We start from the raw sequence: 19,488 nt of genomic DNA, 5'->3' as shown, positions 1-19,488 counted from the left end.
GCATAGCTACCGGTGAAAAGGTACCTTGATAGTCAATGCCTTCGCGCTGACTATAACTTTTTGCCACCAACCTTGCCTTATAGGTCTCTACCTTGCCATCCGAACCCATTTTTCTTTTGTAGATCCATTTACACCCAATAGGTACTAGACCTTCAGGCGGATCTACTAAGGTCCATACTTGGTTGGAATGCATGGAGTCTATTTCTGACTTCATCGTATCAATCCATTTTTCGGAGTCGATGTCTAACATCGCTTCGTTGTAGGTCTTGGGATTATTACTTGGATCTCTTTCTCCCATGAGGAACTCTTCCTCTATTTTCTCTGTAAGCATACCTAAGTATCTTTCAGGAGGATGGGAGATCCTACTGGATCTATGAAGTGGACGAGGTTCTTCATGTATTGGCTCAATGTGAATAGGTTCACTAGGCTCAATTGCTCGTTGCTCTTCAGAGACTTTCTCTTCGAGCTCAATTTTTCTCCCACTGCCTCTATCAAGGATAAACTGTTTTCCCAAGAAGATGGCATGTCGGCTTACAAACACTTTGTGATCTTCTGGGATGTAAAAATTGTATCCTAACGACTCTTTAGGATATCCAATGAAACGAGCACCAATTGTCCTAGACTCTAACTTGTCTGCCTGTTGTCGCTTGACTTGGGCTGGACATCCTCAAATCTTGAGATAACCAAGACTTGGTTTCTTACCATGTCATATCTCATACGATGTGGTAGGAACGGATTTAGAGGAAACTCTATTCAATATATAGATAGCTGTAAGTAGGGCATCTCCCCACAAGAATAAGGGTAAGTCAGTGAAGCTCATCATGGATCTGACCATATTCAATAGGATCTGATTCCTCCTTTCTGACACTCCGTTGAGTTGAGGTGTTCCAGAAGGTGTCCATTATGAAACTATACCATTTTGTTTGAGATAATCGCAAAACTCTCCACTAAGGTATTCTCCTCCTCGATCTGATCGAAGAATCTTAATGAGTTTTTCTGTCTGTTTTTCTACTTCAAATCTGAATTCTTTGAACCTTTCAAATGCTTCAGATTTATATCTCATAAGATAGACATAACCATACCGTGAGAAATCATCAGTAAAAGTAATAAAGTAGAAAAATTGATCCCTAGCCTGTATATCGAATGGGCCACACACATCAGTGTATACTAGGGCAAGTATTTCAGTGGACCTCTCCCCATGTCCTACAAAGGGTAATTTGGCTATTTTTTTCTTGAAGGCAGGATTCACAAATCGGATATGACTCAGAAGTCAATGAACTCAAAAGCCCATGTTTCTCCAATTTGTTAATTCTATCTTCTCCTATATGACCAAGTCTGAGGTGCATAAATACTTTTGATTTATCTCATCTCCAGATCTTTTTGATCCTATGGTACTCACTGTATGCTCAGATACGTTCACAGATACATCCATATGTAAGTGATAGAGACCGTCAATCATAAAACCACGTCCAAACAGTTTATTTCACAAATAAATAGAAACATAGTCTTTATTGAAATTGAATTCATAATGTTCCTATGCTAGACAAGATACAGAAATCAGATTGCTGCTAGCACTAGGTACAAAATAATAATCTCTAAGTATCAAACTAAATCCTGACGGTAAATGCAAAGAGAATGTGCCCGCAGCAACAGCAGCAACTCTTGCTCCATTGCCAACCCTTAGGGTTACCGCACCTTCCGTAAGCCTTCTACTTTCCTTTAGACCCTGCATGGTAGTGCACAAGTGAACACTAGAACCAGAGTCTATAACCCAACTGGAAATAGAAGAAACCGTTAGATTAGTTTCAATAATGAGCATATTAGACATACCTTCAGAAGGCGTGTCACCCTTCTTGCTCTTTATATTTTCCATGTAGATAGGACAGTTCCTCTTCCAATGGTCGTCTTCATTGCAATGGAAACATTTTCCTTTGGATTCGGCCTTCTTCTTAGAAACTTCCTTCTTCGGCTTTTTTTTTGGTCTTCTGCTTCTTCGCAGGCTTCTTCTTCTTCCCAGTAGACTTTCTTTTGGAAGTAGAAGCTAGCTCAGCAGCGAGAACTGTGCCCCTTGAATCTTTCAAGGCTCTCTCAGTTGTCACCAACATATTCAACAATTCAAGTTTGGTGCATTCAATTTTATTCATATGGTTGTTTACAATAAACTGTCCATATGAAGATGGCAACGATTGTAGGATCAAATCCATTTGCAAATCCTTGTGCATGGTCATGCTAAGCTTCTCAAGCTCCTCAAGATCCTTGATCATGGTCAAACCATATTCATGGATGAGGATCCTAGTGTTATTTTGATGCTTACAAAGCCATTGAGGCCATATGGAAGTGCTAATGCTATTAACTCAATTGATCCAGTACATAAGTGAGTAAGGAAGAAATATTCGATACATCATTGATAAATGATACACCTCGATACATAACCTGAAACTCATGTTTTATCTCAAATTTTTGGAGTTTCATCTTTAATGAATTATAAATGAAAGGGAGAGTAATTCAAAAAGTCAAATTGGCAACATTTGAATGATATAGGGGGAGACTTCACTCTTATATTTTGAAAAGCTGAAATTCAGCAAGTTAAGCCCTTTCAAAAACTAAATTTAAGATAAGTATCAATAGGCTCATACTCTTTATTTTGTAATCATCAAAAAGGGGGAGATTGAGGATGATAGTGTTATTTTGATGATTAACAAGCAATTATCTAGAGTATGTTATAAGTTAAATCGATACTACATTTATAAGTCTATTACTCTCAGTATATTTGTATAAATTGATATAGATACATTTCATTGTTTATTTGAATGAATCTAACCTTGAGATGCAGCAAAGTGTGGATTGAGTCGACCCAAAGGATGATTGGGTCGACCCCGGCACATCAAGAAAGCATTTGGCACACTTCTGCAAAAATGGCACAGATGAACAGTGAGTTGGGTCGACCCAAGGAAAGCATGAGTCGACCCAAACATCAAGATACTCAAAACAACTCAGAAAATGGTTCTCTGGATTTACTGAGAGGGTCGACCCAAGATATAGTTGAGTCGACCCAAGCTTGAGTCGACCCAAACCCTGAGAGGGTCGACCCAAAGGCAAGACAGAAAAGAAGACAGAATAGGTTCTCTGGAAACCCTGTTAGGGTCGACCCAAGAAGAAGTTGAGTCGACCCAACTGAACCTTGAGTCGACCCAAAGAAAGGTTGGGTCGACCCAAGTGAAGGAAGGCTGAATTGCAAGTTTCTGTGTTTCTGAGAGGGTCGACCCAAGGAATGGTTGAGTCGACCCAAGTGAAAGTTGGGTCGACCCAAGGACAGGTTGAGCCGACCCAAGCACGGGCAGAAGCATAATGACTAGTTGTGCAGAAGTGCTTTTTGGACTCCCAACGGCTATAAACGGCTAGTTTCTTCAATCCAACGGTCAGGAAGGACTATTTGGAGGTTGGAGAAGTATTTAAGAGGGAGTATTCATCAGAGAAAGCAAGCTTTGGAAAATACATCAAGTGCATTCAAGAGAAAACCCTAGCAAGGCAAGCTTCATTCAATTGCTTCATTCCAAGAGCCAAAAGAAAGTGGTTGAGCAGATTCCAAGAGACATTAAGAGCTCCACCAACCCTTGAAGAGTGAAACAATCTTGACAAAGAAGAGAAGAGCCTTATTAAAGGGATAACTATATTCTAAACTCTTCTTTGTTGCTCATAATTATTTTATTTGCTCATTTAGGAGCTTTCATTCTTTACTTATCTATTCTTATTGTAAGGTTTGTTGGTAAGCCCGTAAAACCAACGGTGTAGGTTGTTGGTAAGCCCGTAAAACCAACGTAGGTTGTTGGTAAGCCCGTAAAACCAACGTAGGTTGTTGGTAAACCCGTAAAACCAACGTAGGTTGTTGGTAAGCCCGTAAAACCAACGTAGATTGTTGGTAAGCCTGTAAAACCAACGTAGATTGTTGGTGAACCCGTAAAACCAATTGTGAAGGTTCGTTGGTGAGCCCGTAAAACCAACATAGGTTTTTGGTGATCCCGAAAAACCAAATTGTAAAGGTTTTGGATTGTGAGCCCGGAAAACAATCCTACTGTAATCCGAGGGGTTATAGTAAAATTCCCAAGGGGACGCTTGGGGAGTGGACGTAGGTGCCTTGGGGTGCACCGAACCACTATATATCGCTGTGTTTGTGTTGTGCTTGTTCTTATGCTTATTCTTGCATTATCTTTCATCTTTACTCTAGTTTAATTCATTCAAGTAATTTAAGAAAACATTTAAAGCACCAAAAATTTAGAAAAACCCAATTCACCCCCCCCTCTTGGGTTGTCACCTTGGGCAACAAGTGGTATCAGAGCAGGTGCTCTATAATTCCTTGCCTTTTTGATCTTGACCTAACCGTCAAAGAGCCAAAGATCATGACAACTCAAATAGACAGTTTTCTAGGAGAGGGACAGTTAATTGATCGACCTCCACTATTTAATGGCATAAACTACACACATTGGAAAGCACGCATGCGCATTTTCATTCAAGCACATGACTATGATTTATGGAGTATCATAGTCAACGGGCTACACACAAACACTAATCATGATAAGAAAATGGCTCAGCAAAATGCAAAAGCCATGAATATTCTATATTGTGCATTAGATGATAGTGAACTTAATAGCATATCTTTTTGCATAACTGCTAAGGAAATCTGGAATATGCTTGAAGGTAAATATGAATGCACTAACATTTTTAGTGAATCTGCAACTAGCTCTGAAGAAGAAGAGCAGCAAACTGAAATTAAAAATCCTTGCTTTATGGCACATGAAGATAAGGTATGTATTGGAACACAAAGTGATTTCTCATTCCAAGATAAAGTACATGCTGAAACTCAATCTGATTTTACATTTGATGAACTTCATGATGCTTTTTCTGATCTATACTTAGAATATAAGAAGCTTAGTTTAAAGAATAAAAAGCTAAATCAGAAAAATCTATCTCTTGCTGAAAGCTATGATATAATTCAGAAAAATAATAAATTGCTTTCAGAAGATAATGAAAGGTTAACTAAAGAAGTTAACAAATTTAAGCCTATAGTTGAAAAATTTACTATCAGCTCTGAAAAGCTGAACTTAATGATAAATAATCAAAGAGCTGAATTTGAAAAGGCTGGATTAGGATATCAATCTTGGTACACACAAAAATTTCTTAATAACATATGTGTTAAATCCTCCACTATCTATTCTAAAACAGATTCTAATTTTTCTGATGAACCTAATAGGCAAAAACAGAAAATTGTAAGTTTATCTACTACTGATGTTAAATTTAACAAGAGGATGCAGAAATACACTCCTTGTAATCCTAAAATCTGCAAGCCTATGGACAAAATAGCTATTAAGAAAATATGGGTTCCAAAAGGAACAATAATAGCTAACCTACAAGGACCCAAAAGAGCTTGGGTTCTTAAATTGAAAATCTAAATATTTTCTGTAGGTGTGTCTAGCACTCAAGGCTCCAACAAAAGATGTTAATTTAGATAATGGGTTCTCTAGACACATGTTAAAGAATGAAACTTAAAATGTAATTAAGAAGAGTGACTAAAATGGAAGAAATAATGAAATTAGTAATCCTTGCATCCTCTTATATTGAAATTGTAGCTAGTATTAATCATTTCTGTGATATAAGTGATACTTTTGGCATGAAAAGAAAATATATCCAAATCACTCCATCTTTCTATATTATGCTTCAGTTATTGATGGATAATTTGCTTAATCAATACTCTTAGAATAACTCTTTAAATTCTCTATATGCTTGATTGAGAGTTCTTATCCATGGCATTATCTTCTATTGATCATAAACATAAGAATGTCTACTTGGTATATTTTTTAAATATATGCATTAAGAATACCAAGATTAAAGAGTCTAGTTTTGGCATATAAAATCAACTCATACTAGTATGGACTTAATCTCAAAAGACCTTGTCATTGGTTCACTTAGATTAATTTTTGCAAGGTCAAAGTTTGCTATGTATGTCATCTAGAAAAAATAAACTAGAATCATTTCTAAATCTGAAAACATTGTTTCCACCTTTTAGCCTTTGAAAATTCTCCATAAGAACTTATTTAGATCTCTAGGATTGTGAACCTAGGAGATAAGCTCTCTAATTTTGTAATTATGGATGATTTCTCAAAGCTAATATTGGTTTTTGGCACTTAAATTGAAATATTTTCTGCTTTGGCACAAACTTACAAAAGGTTTCAAATGAAAAAGGTTTGCAAACTGTGAAAATTCATGACACAGCTTTGAAAATCAATTTGTTAATAAGTTTTGTACAGAAAATAGTATTGAATACAATTGTGCTTGCACCAAGAACACCATTGCATATAGGGTTATAAAAACATAAAAATAGAACCCTTGGAAAATTTGTGTAATAACAATGCTTTGTGATAGTATAATTAATGCTATCATCACAGCTTGTCATATTATAAGGTTTCTATTAGATCTATGTTTGAAGAAAACCCCTTGTGAACTCAAAAAAAAAAGGAAAATCAAATGTTGCACACTTTCATGTTTTTCAATTGTACATGTTATGCTCTCAACAATGAAAGATATGCCAAATCTGATAAAACAGTGTTTCTTTGGATATTACTCTCCAAGCAATGCATATAGAATATTCAATGAAAAGATACTAGTTGTAGAAATATCAATTCAAACTATTCTTATTAAAACTAGATCCTTTATTGAGAATATAGTTTATCATTTTGATTCTATGTAACAATCTGAATTTTGAAAGAAACAACTGTTTAAGATAATTTGATTAAAACTTAGCTAGCACGTCTTATTGATAATTATCTTAAGCAAATAGAATCTAAGCTAAATTGATTCTGAAAACAAAAAATTGATTTGACCTTGATAAATCTTCCTATTGCCTCACATGCTTGTTCTTGAACCATCTTGGTTAATGAAACTATCTCTTTAGTTCAAGTGACATGTGCTTGCTTATATTTAGACAATCTCTTGAGTAAAGTGACTCAAATTCAATTATTGTCATGTCTCATGTTGAGTCATCTAGTTAAGAAATATGTTGTATGAATGTTTTTGTATCCTAGAGAACCTAATGAATTGCCTTCAAGAAAGGAAAAAGATTTTGCTAATGATACAGGATTTATGAGCAAGAAATTTCAACTTGAAGGACACCTCGATGAAAGATACAATAAACATTCCCTTGGAAACAAAAAAAGAATGCTAAATGCACTGGTAATCTAAACTCTTCTCTTGTGAGTTAGTTGAGCAAAATCAATAGTCTGAAATTATATGGTAGCATGATTAAACCTTTAATTGCTGATCATCTTCATATCATGCTTCATTCTCATGCTAGTGATAATTGTTTCATGGTGTGATTAAATTGAAGTTTACTTTTTCCTATATAATGCATAATCATGAAATACACAAGTTTATGCCTCAAATCTCTAATTCAAAATAACTTGTGATAAGCTATGAATCATTGGGCATAATGAAAATGCTGTTTGCATGATATACATTTATATGCAGCATATTAGATTAATTCTTTATTCTGCTCTTTCATGTAAATTACTTGAGAATAACAAAAAGAGGGAGAGATAAAGAAAAGAAAATGAACAATTATTGAAGAGAAGTAAAATCTAAGTAAAGGCAAATACTCCAATCTTTAGGAAAAGCAAAACAAGCATAATATATTTGGCACATTTGTGAGACTAATATGAACATTCCTTTGGAAGAGATAAAATCCGTAATTAATTACAGAAAAAGTTTGAAGTGAACATTTTAACCCTTCTATATTGCTCATCATAGGGATGGTGTCAATGGGGAGGCTAGTGGTAGTACCCGACACTATTTGACCCAACTATTCGGTGTAGGTCATATTAGGGACGGCACAAGAGAGAGGCTAGTGGTAGTACCTCGTGCCCCTTCCAACTCCACCGGATAGGGAGCAAATAGAGTATAGAGCATAGAAAAGTAAAACCGAAAGAAATGAAGATTAGAATGTTCACTAAGTGGTTAAAGGAAGAAATTCAAAAATGAGAAAATGAATGACAAGATAAATGAAAGTATATATATATAAAAAAAAAACTTGTGAAAAGCTAAATGAAGTTTCGATCTCTTGAAAACACGCCTTAAGGATAAAATCAGTGTAGAATTATATATAAATAGGGAGAGTTTATTTGAAAAGAATAAATTTTGATCCTTGACATGCTTGCTCTTAATGTTTTAATACATGATGTTATGACTTAATGCATATTATGTTTTGCATGTGACATGATGTTATGAATTATGTATTTTTAATATTCAAATAACAAAGATCTTTCCTAAATATAACTTGTAATGCTTCATGCCTATAAAATTTGATTGAAACATGTTATTATCAACAACAACATCATTTTGTTTTAATGAATATATTTTGAAAAATAAAAGAAAAGAATAATTTGAATTTGCAAATTAGGCAAAATGAATTGATTCTGATTTATCTTTTATCTTGCCTAACATTAGTACATAATGTCCTCCAATTTGTACCAAAATTCAATATGAATTACAAAGATTCTGGATGTGCTCTAATATTCTTGAAATATGTGTTTTCAATCTTAATAATTTAAGATGAGCTACAATGTAGAAGATGCATATCTCAAATTATAATCCTGAAAGCCTCCTTGAAAATTTTTATGAAATTCAGAATCTGATTTTATATAAAAGCTTAAACTTAATTTAAAAATGCTTCTATCGTTGTATTTTTGTAACTTTCATTATATGCTTAAATGATTGCATCATGCTGGAAAATAATTTACTATGATTCTTAGATAAAAACTACAGCTTAAGAAAAATAGAATTAATTTTGATACCTTGGTTGTTTGCTCCGATACGCATCTGAAACATATCATTTCTTATCTTCAAAGTGTACTAATATTGGTCTAAATATGTGTCTTTCGATGATCTTGATTGCAAACAAATATTTTTAAATATATGATTTTATTTTGATATTGAAAAGATTTATTGTGCTTCATATATACATTGCTGAAAAACTTTGATTAAGAAATTGAGTTCTATAAATATATATACTTCAATGATCATCTATATGTTTTTTTTTTCTTCCTACATTATTAAAGACTTCCATCAAAATATATATGTATATATATATTATTAAAAGAGTGAATGATCTTAAGTCTAGAAATATTTCAGCTCACTCAAATGATTCTTAAAAGAAAGAAAATGTAAATGCTTTTGAAAGAATTTGAGCTTCAAATGAATCATTTTCTGATTAATATTTCAGTACATTTTCTCAAAGATTAAGAGGAAGCATAACTTGTTCTTAAAAGATTAAAAAGAGTGATTGCTATAAATTTTGAATAATTCTGGATCACTCTACATTCTTGATATCATAGAAGAAAAGAAAGTTTGAAAGAAAATGCATCTTTTGAGGGAGAGCTTTAAATACTCAATCTCTTTATTGAAAATTATCTTCGAACTCTAAACTCTCAAATGGGATAATTAATTGAGGAGGAGAAATAAAATTTTAGAGGAAGAGATCATATAGAACTTAATCGTGTAAATTCATATTAATGATTACTCTATGTAAATTTGGCAAAGGACTTTTAGCATGCTTTTAATGTCAAATTGGTTTCAAACTGATATCAATTTAAGCATATTTTGGTATTAGACTTTGTGCTTCATTGAATATCTTTTGAAAGTTGGATTTTCATCTGTACTTAATTGGTAAATCACTTGTTTGAAAACTAAGTGAAAAGGATTCCATTTGTCTTAGTATTGGAAATTTACTTTGGAATCTACAAATGAGCTCTTATTGGCTTGCACTTTAGTGTTTCAATCCTGAGCCAATTTATTTTAATTGATTTTGATGCTATGATCTTTAAAGGAGTAAAAGAAAGTCTTTAAGAGAGCTTTAAAAGAACTTTCAAAGTCCTGAATTTTATGTATCCTAAATTGCATAAATTCATATTTTGGTATCTATGCCTCAATACTTTTATATCATGAAAGAACCTTGAAGTCATTAAGAATTAAGGATTCAACATAATCTTATATTTTTCGAGTATATAAGTTTTGATCTTTATCTGCTCTTATACTATACTCTGAAAATTAATTAGATTGCTCTCACATTGCTATATACTTAATATATTAAAAAAAAGGGGTGTTAGATTTTCATTCGTGCTTTCTTTGAATATTATTCTTGATACTCCTTGAAATAACTTGAAAAAGATTCCATCTACACTTGATTTGAAAACTATCTTTGGAATCTACATTTAGAGATCATTTCTGGCTCACATCCTAAACGTCTCATTCTTAAAGCCAAACTTTTCATCCTTGATTTTGATGATATCTATTATCCCTGAAATTGTTTCAGATTTACTCTTTTTTTAAAGAAAGGTAAAAGAACTTTAAAAGAATGTTAAAATCATCAAATTTGATGTGATCTCATCATAATTTTGAAACTACCTTAATTGGCTCTGATCTATACTCATTATCTTGCCCTGACATTATTGCCTTGAGTTACGTGATTCATATGCTTGCAATAATTTGACATCCACTGAATGAAATATTGCCTTGTGCTTTATGTTCATAATGCTTTATGTTTTGAATTGAATATAAATCAGCTTAGATTGAAATATGTTGAATATGTTAAAGCTGATTAACTCTAAAGCATTATCATGAAGTATGTTCTTAAAGTATCTCTCAAACTTTGTATTTGTTTTGACTTATATTTGTTCTTTGTGGTAGTTTGTATTTCTTTTCTAAAACATAGTGCTTTTGGCATAGACAATGTTTCTCTTGAGTCATGATCTTTGTGATTGTCCTAACAATACTATCCATTGCTATTCATTCTTTTTGATGATGACAAAAAGGGGGAGAAAGTATAAGAGAGAAACTAGAAGCAAATTCTATAGGAAAGATAATTCTATAAACAAAGACCGTAATAGGGGAGAAAATATAAAAGGTATATATTGCATACTTAAGGGGGAGACACGTATTATACACTTAAGGGGGAGACATTTGACAAAGAGAAAATCTGAATTTGGCATATAATCATAGAGATTTTTCTTGCCTCGATACATAGCTTGAAACTCTTGCTTTAAGGGGAAGCAAAGCTAAAATTCATTAGGCATTCTACTTGGATAAGATAGGGGGAGCTTTTGGTTCATTGATACATTCTCTAAATTGGACTATTTGAAACCATTATACCAAAAGCATTTTCTATACATTAAACCTTACTTCTCACATGAATATCAATTTGCTTATACTCAATGTTTTGTAATCATCAAAAAGGGGGAGATTGAGGATCCTAGTGTTATTTTGATGCTTACAAAGCCATTGAGGCCATATGGAAGTGCTAATGCTATTAACTCAATTGATCCAGTACATAAGTGAGTAAGGAAGAAATATTCGATACATCATTGATAAATGATACACCTCGATACATAACCTGAAACTCATGTTTTATCTCAAATTTTTGGAGTTTCATCTTTAATGAATTATAAATGAAAGGGAGAGTAATTCAAAAAGTCAAATTGGCAACATTTGAATGATATAGGGGGAGACTTCACTCTTATATTTTGAAAAGCTGAAATTCAGCAAGTTAAGCCCTTTCAAAAACTAAATTTAAGATAAGTATCAATAGGCTCATACTCTTTATTTTGTAATCATCAAAAAGGGGGAGATTGAGGATGATAGTGTTATTTTGATGATTAACAAGCAATTATCTAGAGTATGTTATAAGTTAAATCGATACTACATTTATAAGTCTATTACTCTCAGTATATTTGTATAAATTGATATAGATACATTTCATTATTTATTTGAATGAATCTAACCTTGAGATGCAGCAAAGTGTGGATTGAGTCGACCCAAAGGATGATTGGGTCGACCCCGGCACATCAAGAAAGCATTTGGCATACTTCTGCAAAAATGGCACAGATGAACAGTGAGTTGGGTCGACCCAAGGAAAGCATGAGTCGACCCAAACATCAAGATACTCAAAACAACTCAGAAAATGGTTCTCTGGATTTACTGAGAGGGTCGACCCAAGATATAGTTGAGTCGACCCAAGCTTGAGTCGACCCAAACCCTGAGAGGGTCGACCCAAAGGCAAGACAGAAAAGAAGACAGAATAGGTTCTCTGGAAACCCTGTTAGGGTCGACCCAAGAAGAAGTTGAGTCGACCCAACTGAACCTTGAGTCGACCCAAAGAAAGGTTGGGTCGACCCAAGTGAAGGAAGGCTGAATTGCAAGTTTCTATGTTTCTGAGAAGGTCGACCCAAGGAATGGTTGAGTCGACCCAAGTGAAAGTTGGGTCGACCCAAGGACAGGTTGAGCCGACCCAAGCACGGGCAGAAGCATAACGGCTAGTTGTGCAGAAGTGCTTTTTGGACTCCCAACGGCTATAAACGGCTAGTTTCTTCAATCCAACGGTCAGGAAGGACTATTTGGAGGTTGGAGAAGTATTTAAGAGGGAGTATTCATCAGAGGAAGCAAGCTTTGGAAAATACATCAAGTGCATTCAAGAGAAAACCCTAGCAAGGCAAGCTTCATTCAATTGCTTCATTCCAAGAGCCAAAAAAAAGTGGTTGAGCAGATTCCAAGAGACATTAAGAGCTCCACCAACCCTTGAAGAGTGAAGCAATCTTGACAAAGAAGAGAAGAGCCTTATTAAAGGGATAACTATATTCTAAACTCTTCTTTGTTGCTCATAATTGTTTTATTTGCTCATTTAGGAGTTTTCATTCTTTACTTATCTATTCTTGTTGTAAGGTTTGTTGGTAAGCCCGTAAAACTAATGGTGTAGGTTGTTGGTAAGCCCGTAAAACCAACGTAGGTTGTTGGTAAGCCCGTAAAACCAACGTAGGTTGTTGGTAAGCCCGTAAAACCAACGTAGGTTGTTGGTGAACCCGTAAAACCAATTGTGAAGGTTCGTTGGTGAGCCCGTAAAACCAACATAGGTTTTTGGTGATCCCGAAAAACCAAATTGTAAAGGTTTTGGATTGTGAGCCCGGAAAACAATCCTACTGTAATCCGAGGGGTTATAGTAAAATTCCCAAGGGGACGCTTGGGGAGTGGACGTAGGTGCCTTGGGGTGCACCGAACCACTATATATCACTGTGTTTGTGTTGTGCTTGTTCTTATGCTTATTCTTACATTATCTTTCATCTTTACTCTAGTTTAATTCATTCAAGTAATTTAAGAAAATATTTAAAGCACCAAAAATTTAAAAAAATCCAATTCACCCCCCCTCTTGGGTTGTCACCTTGGGCAATAATGGATGAACTGCCCATCACGCATCTTGGCTTTGAAGAGCCGCTTGGACACTTCAAACCTTGCTGTGCGACTCTGTTCACCATACAACTCTTGTAGGTGATCAAGTATGTCCTTAGCAGTCTTCATGTTCTCATGCTGGCATTGCAATTCGTTGGACATTGATGCCAAAATGTAGCATCTAACTTTATTGTCGTCATCCAACCATATTGCATGCGTCTCACGCTGCTCATTGGTTGCACGGGTTGGTAACACCGGGAGTTCATGGTTAAGAACATAAGCTATCTTTTCGCAACTCAAGACAATCTTCAAGTTGCGGAGCCAATCTTTATAGTTTGATCCGGTCAACCTATTGTTATCTAGAATTCGAACTATCGGGTTGGAAGCCATTGACATCTGCAGAGAGTAAAGATTCTAATTAGAAATTTATATTTGACATTAATTTGTTTTAAAGACTTTTAAAACAAAATTGGATCAAATCCTCCCACTATTTCTCGGATCTCTCACACTCCCCTAGTAAAGATACGGAAACCTGCGACTTAGGATTTCGAGTGGGGTGCTGCGGTCCCACCAATCTACATGTCACCTCACCTAACAGTTATTGGAGACACATAGACGATGAGTGTACAACTCTTGTACAATGCTTCGTAAGCATATTGAGCTAACCTGGTCTCCAAGTCATAAGAACCTCACCTAACAGTTATTGGACCCGTTCCTTGGTTAAGTCAAACCTACCGTATATCCCGTGAAAATAAAGCTGTGATTGGGTCCTCACCTAATAGTTATTGGAGCCCAACCCTACCTTTACCCTACAACATCTCATGATAATAGAGAGGTCCAATCCCCCGATGCAACTAGCCCACTGTATCCAGCCGAAACTAATCAACGTCGGAAAGATCATAGCAACTCTACTACGGTGGAAGACCAATCGACTTAATATTGGGTAATCAGATCTAGTGATTCCAACTTTGAGCTTTCCATAGGAGGTAATCGATCAATTGGCCAGGTAAGCAGGTGGGAGGCTCCCCTTACTCAGAGAGTAAGGTCCTAATTAAGTAACCACCTTTGAGCTTGCCTAGACACCAATTAGATCAATTAATCAAATATGGCTAGCTCAATGTATCGTTCACTGTCGATTGATTTAGGGAGGTTTTAGATCTCTTGGAATTTACATCTAATATAACCATCTATCCCATACCATATGTCATTCGATTTACATCTTATGTAAATGTCACATTGGTTCAGGTTTACATCCTATGTAATTATGAAACCCTTTCATATATTATGTGATTACATCTTATGTAAATGACATAATTGTTTCAGTTTACATCTTATGTAAATATCCTATTGTTTAAGAGTTTTATTGACATCTCATGCAAATAAATTTTTGTTTAACTAATATATACATCTCACGCATACGTTGTTTTAAACATAACCTTAAACAAGTATGAACATTATGATTACCATATGCATCTCATGTATATTTTCAGATCTGAAATTTTAAACCTATTATGCTATTCTCTAGATTTCAGATCATGCATTACTTGATTTAAAACATTGTAATCTAATTGCAATTCTAAAATAATTTGCAACATTATAGCAAATAAAAATCTGCATGCTGAAAATTTCAGCAACCTGAAATTTCAGCACGCAGAAAATCCAGCAAGCATAATTCCTTTAAAAATCAGATTAAAAACGTGGTAACCAATTCTTAGGTCCTAATCATGCTTCCTAGAACCATGGCTCTGATACCACTGTTGAGTTACACCCCGTTCGATGCGACGTTCGCAGCGGAATTCGAACGGGACGTCGTTCATCGCATGAACGCGCCTCGGATCATAGAATTCAAAAAAAATTTCTGAATCCAAATCCAGAAGATCTTTGAATTCATTAGGCAGGGAAGATTAGGATCTGAGGAAGGTTGATTAAGATTCATAAAACTGAAACTAAAATCAGAAAAAACTAATTTGAAGATCTCATCTTCAAAAATTCTGCAGGTGAAGAACACTGCAGCCTGATGATCTATCTAGGTTCTCGTTTGAGCTACACAATTGTCCGGCCTCTACAGGTATCCACATGAAGATCTAATCATCTGAGATAGAATCTTACCGGAGTGCTAGCTCCTTGCAAAGACCTCTCATGGCGATCATATAGATTAGATGATAAAAATTTGCAATATACCTCCTTAAAGAAGAACCCTTTCTTTTTCAACCTCGCTCGCGATGAAGGAAGAGGAAGGAGGAACCTTGCACGTGGATCTTCCTTGCCTTGCTACCGTGGAAGAAGAGGAGGATGAAGACCCCTTGCTGCCGTGGAGAAGGAGGAAGAAAGAAGAGGAGGCATGGAGAGGAAGAGGAGAGAATTAATTCATAACTTCTCCCTTGCTACCCTTTTATAGATTGGGTTTAAGGCTCCTCCTAATCTTATTAGGAGTATGGGACTATAACCCATCCTTGGATTAATGCCAAGTGTCCAATCCTTGTGCTCATAGATGCATGACATGTGTCTATTTAATCAATTGATTAATTTTCTAATCATGTTAGGATTCCTAATCTCATTAGGAGAATTAACTGATTTGGAAGCATGCATCCTACGACGCCATGTGGACTTTAAAGTCCGCATAGTGTGAACATGACTTAAGTCATATTCATCCTACAATGACATGTGGTCTTTAAAATCCGCACAAACCTTGGTTTAATCAAATTGACCCAATCATGAACCCAAATCAATTTGGGTCGAATCCAATTTGATTTGGCTCATTAAATCAGCCCAATTGCAATCCTATTGCAATCAATTCCACTTAATTCTTCTTCCATTAACTCACTAATACTTAGTGGGTTAATTCAATCACCAATCATATGGATGATTGATTTCTATTATGATTCCAAATCACAATTATGATAGTCTAACTAATTAAATCCTTTATGTGTGTGATCCCGTAGGTTCTATTCTGACTGGTAGTGAGAAATATTGAGATCTTCATCTCAATATCACTGAAACTCCTTTCAGTGGACTGAAACGATTTCAGTTCTACTCTTAGGGTTCACTATTCACCAAGTGAATGCCTTCGAGTCTCACAATCCACTAGTGACACCTAGCAGTATGTGGTGGCAACCCAGCAAAATGGAATATCTGAACCTCTTGGTGTAGTTAGCGTATAATACAGTCCCTCTATCATGGATCCCGACGTGATGGAGCTTATGGATATCTCGTCAAACCCCATCGTCTGTCATATGTCAAATTTATACGACTTCCAGTTCGAGATATGAAAAACTCTTTTTTCAAAATATCTGACCAGAAATTTATCGAACTCAGTCTCATAAGTCATATAGGGTCACTCCTAATCTATCAAGGTCGATAGATTCTATCTAGATGCAACCCTGTTCCAAAATGAACCTACTGCAGCCAATTCGCACTACAAAGATCCGAATGACTAGAGTCCAAGTTCACATGCTCATCAAACTACAGCAACCTCACAGTGAATAGCTGAGGCATCGTAGGTCAAAGGACCAGTCATACAACTGCAGTATAAGTAGTCACTGACGAGTGGATAGACATCCATGTGACTACTATCTTTGGTCAGCTCAGTATCTTGTTCTCTAACAAATACTTGCATAATCACTCCAGTGTCTCTACACCGTGGACTCGAGACTCGTCCATCTGACTAAATAATCTATGCACTAATCTCAGCGGATTGATCACCGTCCCTCGTGATGGATCCATCGATCAGGAGCATTTAAAAATTAATCCCTAATGACATATGCCTCAAATTCTCAACTTCTTAAAATTATGTGTCATCATATATTAATTTTTTGGATGATTTATGGACACATACAAACATGAATGAAAAATAAATTGCCCAATCTTATTTATTAATAAGTGTCAAATTACAAATTTATGCCGCAGATTACAAATATGCGTCAGCCACGTTGGCTTCTAGGGTATACTTCTAACAGCTTCAACTCACCCAAATCGAGTTGCTCATATACCGTATATGGCAACAAATTCACACTCGCTCCTAAATCTAGTAATGCTCGCTCAATCCTAAAATTGCCAATGATGCACGAGATAGTTGGGCAACCTGGATCTTTATATTTAGAAAGAATGTTATGCTGTAAAATCGCACTCATATTTTCAGCTAAAAATGTCTTCTTCTTGACATTTAATCGACGCTTGACAGTGCACAAATTCTTCAAAAATTTTGCATATGAAGGCACTTGTTTGATTGCATCAAGAAGAGGTACATTGATTTTTACTTGCTTAAAAAGCTCAAGAATTTCAGAGTTTGGTTCAAGCTTTTGCAAGGGCTTTAATCTTTTTGGAAATGTTGCTGGAAGAGGATATTTGATTTTTTCAATAGATGTTGGTGCTTCAGTTTCTTCGTTATCCTTTTCTTTTGTCTTTAAAGGGTCAGAATCAGGTATGGCTTGAGTTTGTTCTGGGTTTGGTCGGTCAATAATCTTTCCACTTCGCAAAGTTATTATTCTCTTCGCTTGTTCTTTATGCGAAGTTGAAGATGATGCATTGCTACCGCCGTAGACTTGAGGGTTAGGTTGTGGTTGAGTTAGTAGCTTACCCTTCTCTTGAGAACTTAAAGCAGTGGTCAGCGTTGTCAGTTGATTTCTTATTTCATCATTGATTTTAGCTTGACCTTGCATGAAAGATTGCAAAGTTTCTTCGATACTGGGTTTTTGAGGGTGCGTGTGTGCATAATGAGGTTGCGGAGGTGGAGGAGTTGGGTTATATACTTGTTGAGGTTGGTCATTCCTCCACCTGAAATTTGGATGGTTCTTCCATCTAGGGTTGTAAGTACCCGAAAAAGGATTATTAAAAGATTTTTGATATGTATTCATAACATTGGCCTGATTGTGCAAGACTTCCTTGAATGCGGGTATTGTGGGGCAATCAATGGTGAGATGGCCAGGCATCTCACAAATCCTACAACACTCGCTGTTATGTTCTATGGTCTTGACGGGTTCAATCCTTCTAAGTTCAATTTCCTCTACCTTCCTAGTAAGGGCTGCCATTTTAGCCTGAATATCATTCTGAGTACTAAGGTTGTAAAGGCCCCCGTGTCCAACGCTAGTAGGCTTAGGCAAAGGTTTATTCACTCTATCCCCTATATCCCATAATTGTGCAGTCTCTGCGAGAGAGTCTAAATAGTCCCATGCCTCATCGGGTTGCTTTTCCAAAAATAGACTATTGCACATAGTATCTATAAATTGTTTTAACTGTGGAGACAACCCTTCGTAAAAGAAACTAATGGTTCTCCATGTTTCAAACCCGTGATGAGGACAAGAGAGAAGCAACTCTTTAAATCTCTCCCAGCATTCATAAAATATTTTATGGTCTTTTTGTTGGAAATTACTAATGTGCCTTTTCAAAAAGTTAGTCCTTTATGCGGAAAAGAATTTTTTCAAGAATTCTCTTTGTATATCATGCCATGTTCCTAGCGATCTAGGTCTCAAGGAGTTCAGCCATGTTTTGACTTTATCCTTTAAGGAAAAAGGAAACAAGGTCAATTTAAGGACGTCTTCTGATACATTTGGCACTCTAAATGTGATGCTAATTTTCTTAAACTCCTTAAGGTGAAGATAAGGGTTCTCGAATTCCATCCCATGATACTTGGGCAGCAATTGAATTACTCCTGGTTTGATTTCAAAGTGTCCAACATTTTCAGGAATAATCATGCATGAAGGTTGACTAGTTCTAGTAGGGTGTAAGTATTGTCAAAGTGTCATAACTGGAGGTCTACCTTCATCACCATAGTGACTTTCTATATCATCATCAGCCATCTCACCATATCTGAGATTTTGCGAAAGAGTTTCAATAATATGATCTAAGGAATTGTCAAAAGTTTGTCAATTCAGACACCCAATGTTGTCCCTATTCCAACCTAGCATACAAAATTTTAGAGTTTATTTATTTATTTATTTATTTTTAATGATCACCCTTAATCTTTTTTTAAAGTTCTTATCAATTTTCAACTAGCAACAAGGGTTAATGAGATATGATAATAATAAAATTCTGATTCTAAAAAAAAAAATTAAATACAAAAAATTCAAAACAGACACCAGCAAAGTTTCATATTAATCTAATGGTCTTTAAAGTCTCAGAATATCAATCAGACCGTTCAGATGAAAGAAACATGTGTCCTGCACCAGCCGACCAAATTTGAGTCCAATCAGACTGTGAATTACTCTGATATCAGAGTTTGATGCAGACTAT

General features: G+C 35.5%; 1 protein-coding gene across 4 annotated transcripts in view; it reads right to left on the bottom strand.

Annotated features, from left to right (window-relative positions):
* Positions 1-1,098: 1,098 nt before the first annotated feature.
* LOC149751228 (uncharacterized) overlaps positions 1,099-19,488 on the bottom strand; it is a 37,941-nt gene continuing 19,551 nt past the window's right edge. For all 4 annotated transcript variants that reach the window (XM_089927432.1, XM_089927433.1, XM_089927434.1 and 1 more), the window contains exon 2: positions 1,099-19,488. This exon is cut by the window's right edge. In XM_089927432.1, the coding sequence (XP_089783558.1) occupies positions 17,181-18,470 (1,290 nt within the window). In that variant the 5' untranslated portion in view covers positions 18,471-19,488 and the 3' untranslated portion in view covers positions 1,099-17,180.

The sequence above is a fragment of the Phoenix dactylifera genome, chromosome 15 (genome assembly GCF_051530095.1).
Source record: "Phoenix dactylifera cultivar Ajwa chromosome 15, Ajwa_hap1_PhDact_Kaust_v1.1, whole genome shotgun sequence".
Lineage (NCBI taxonomy): Eukaryota > Viridiplantae > Streptophyta > Magnoliopsida > Arecales > Arecaceae > Phoenix > Phoenix dactylifera.
The sequence above is the reverse complement of the archived record's forward strand: the minus strand, read 5'-3'. Positions and strand labels throughout refer to the sequence as shown.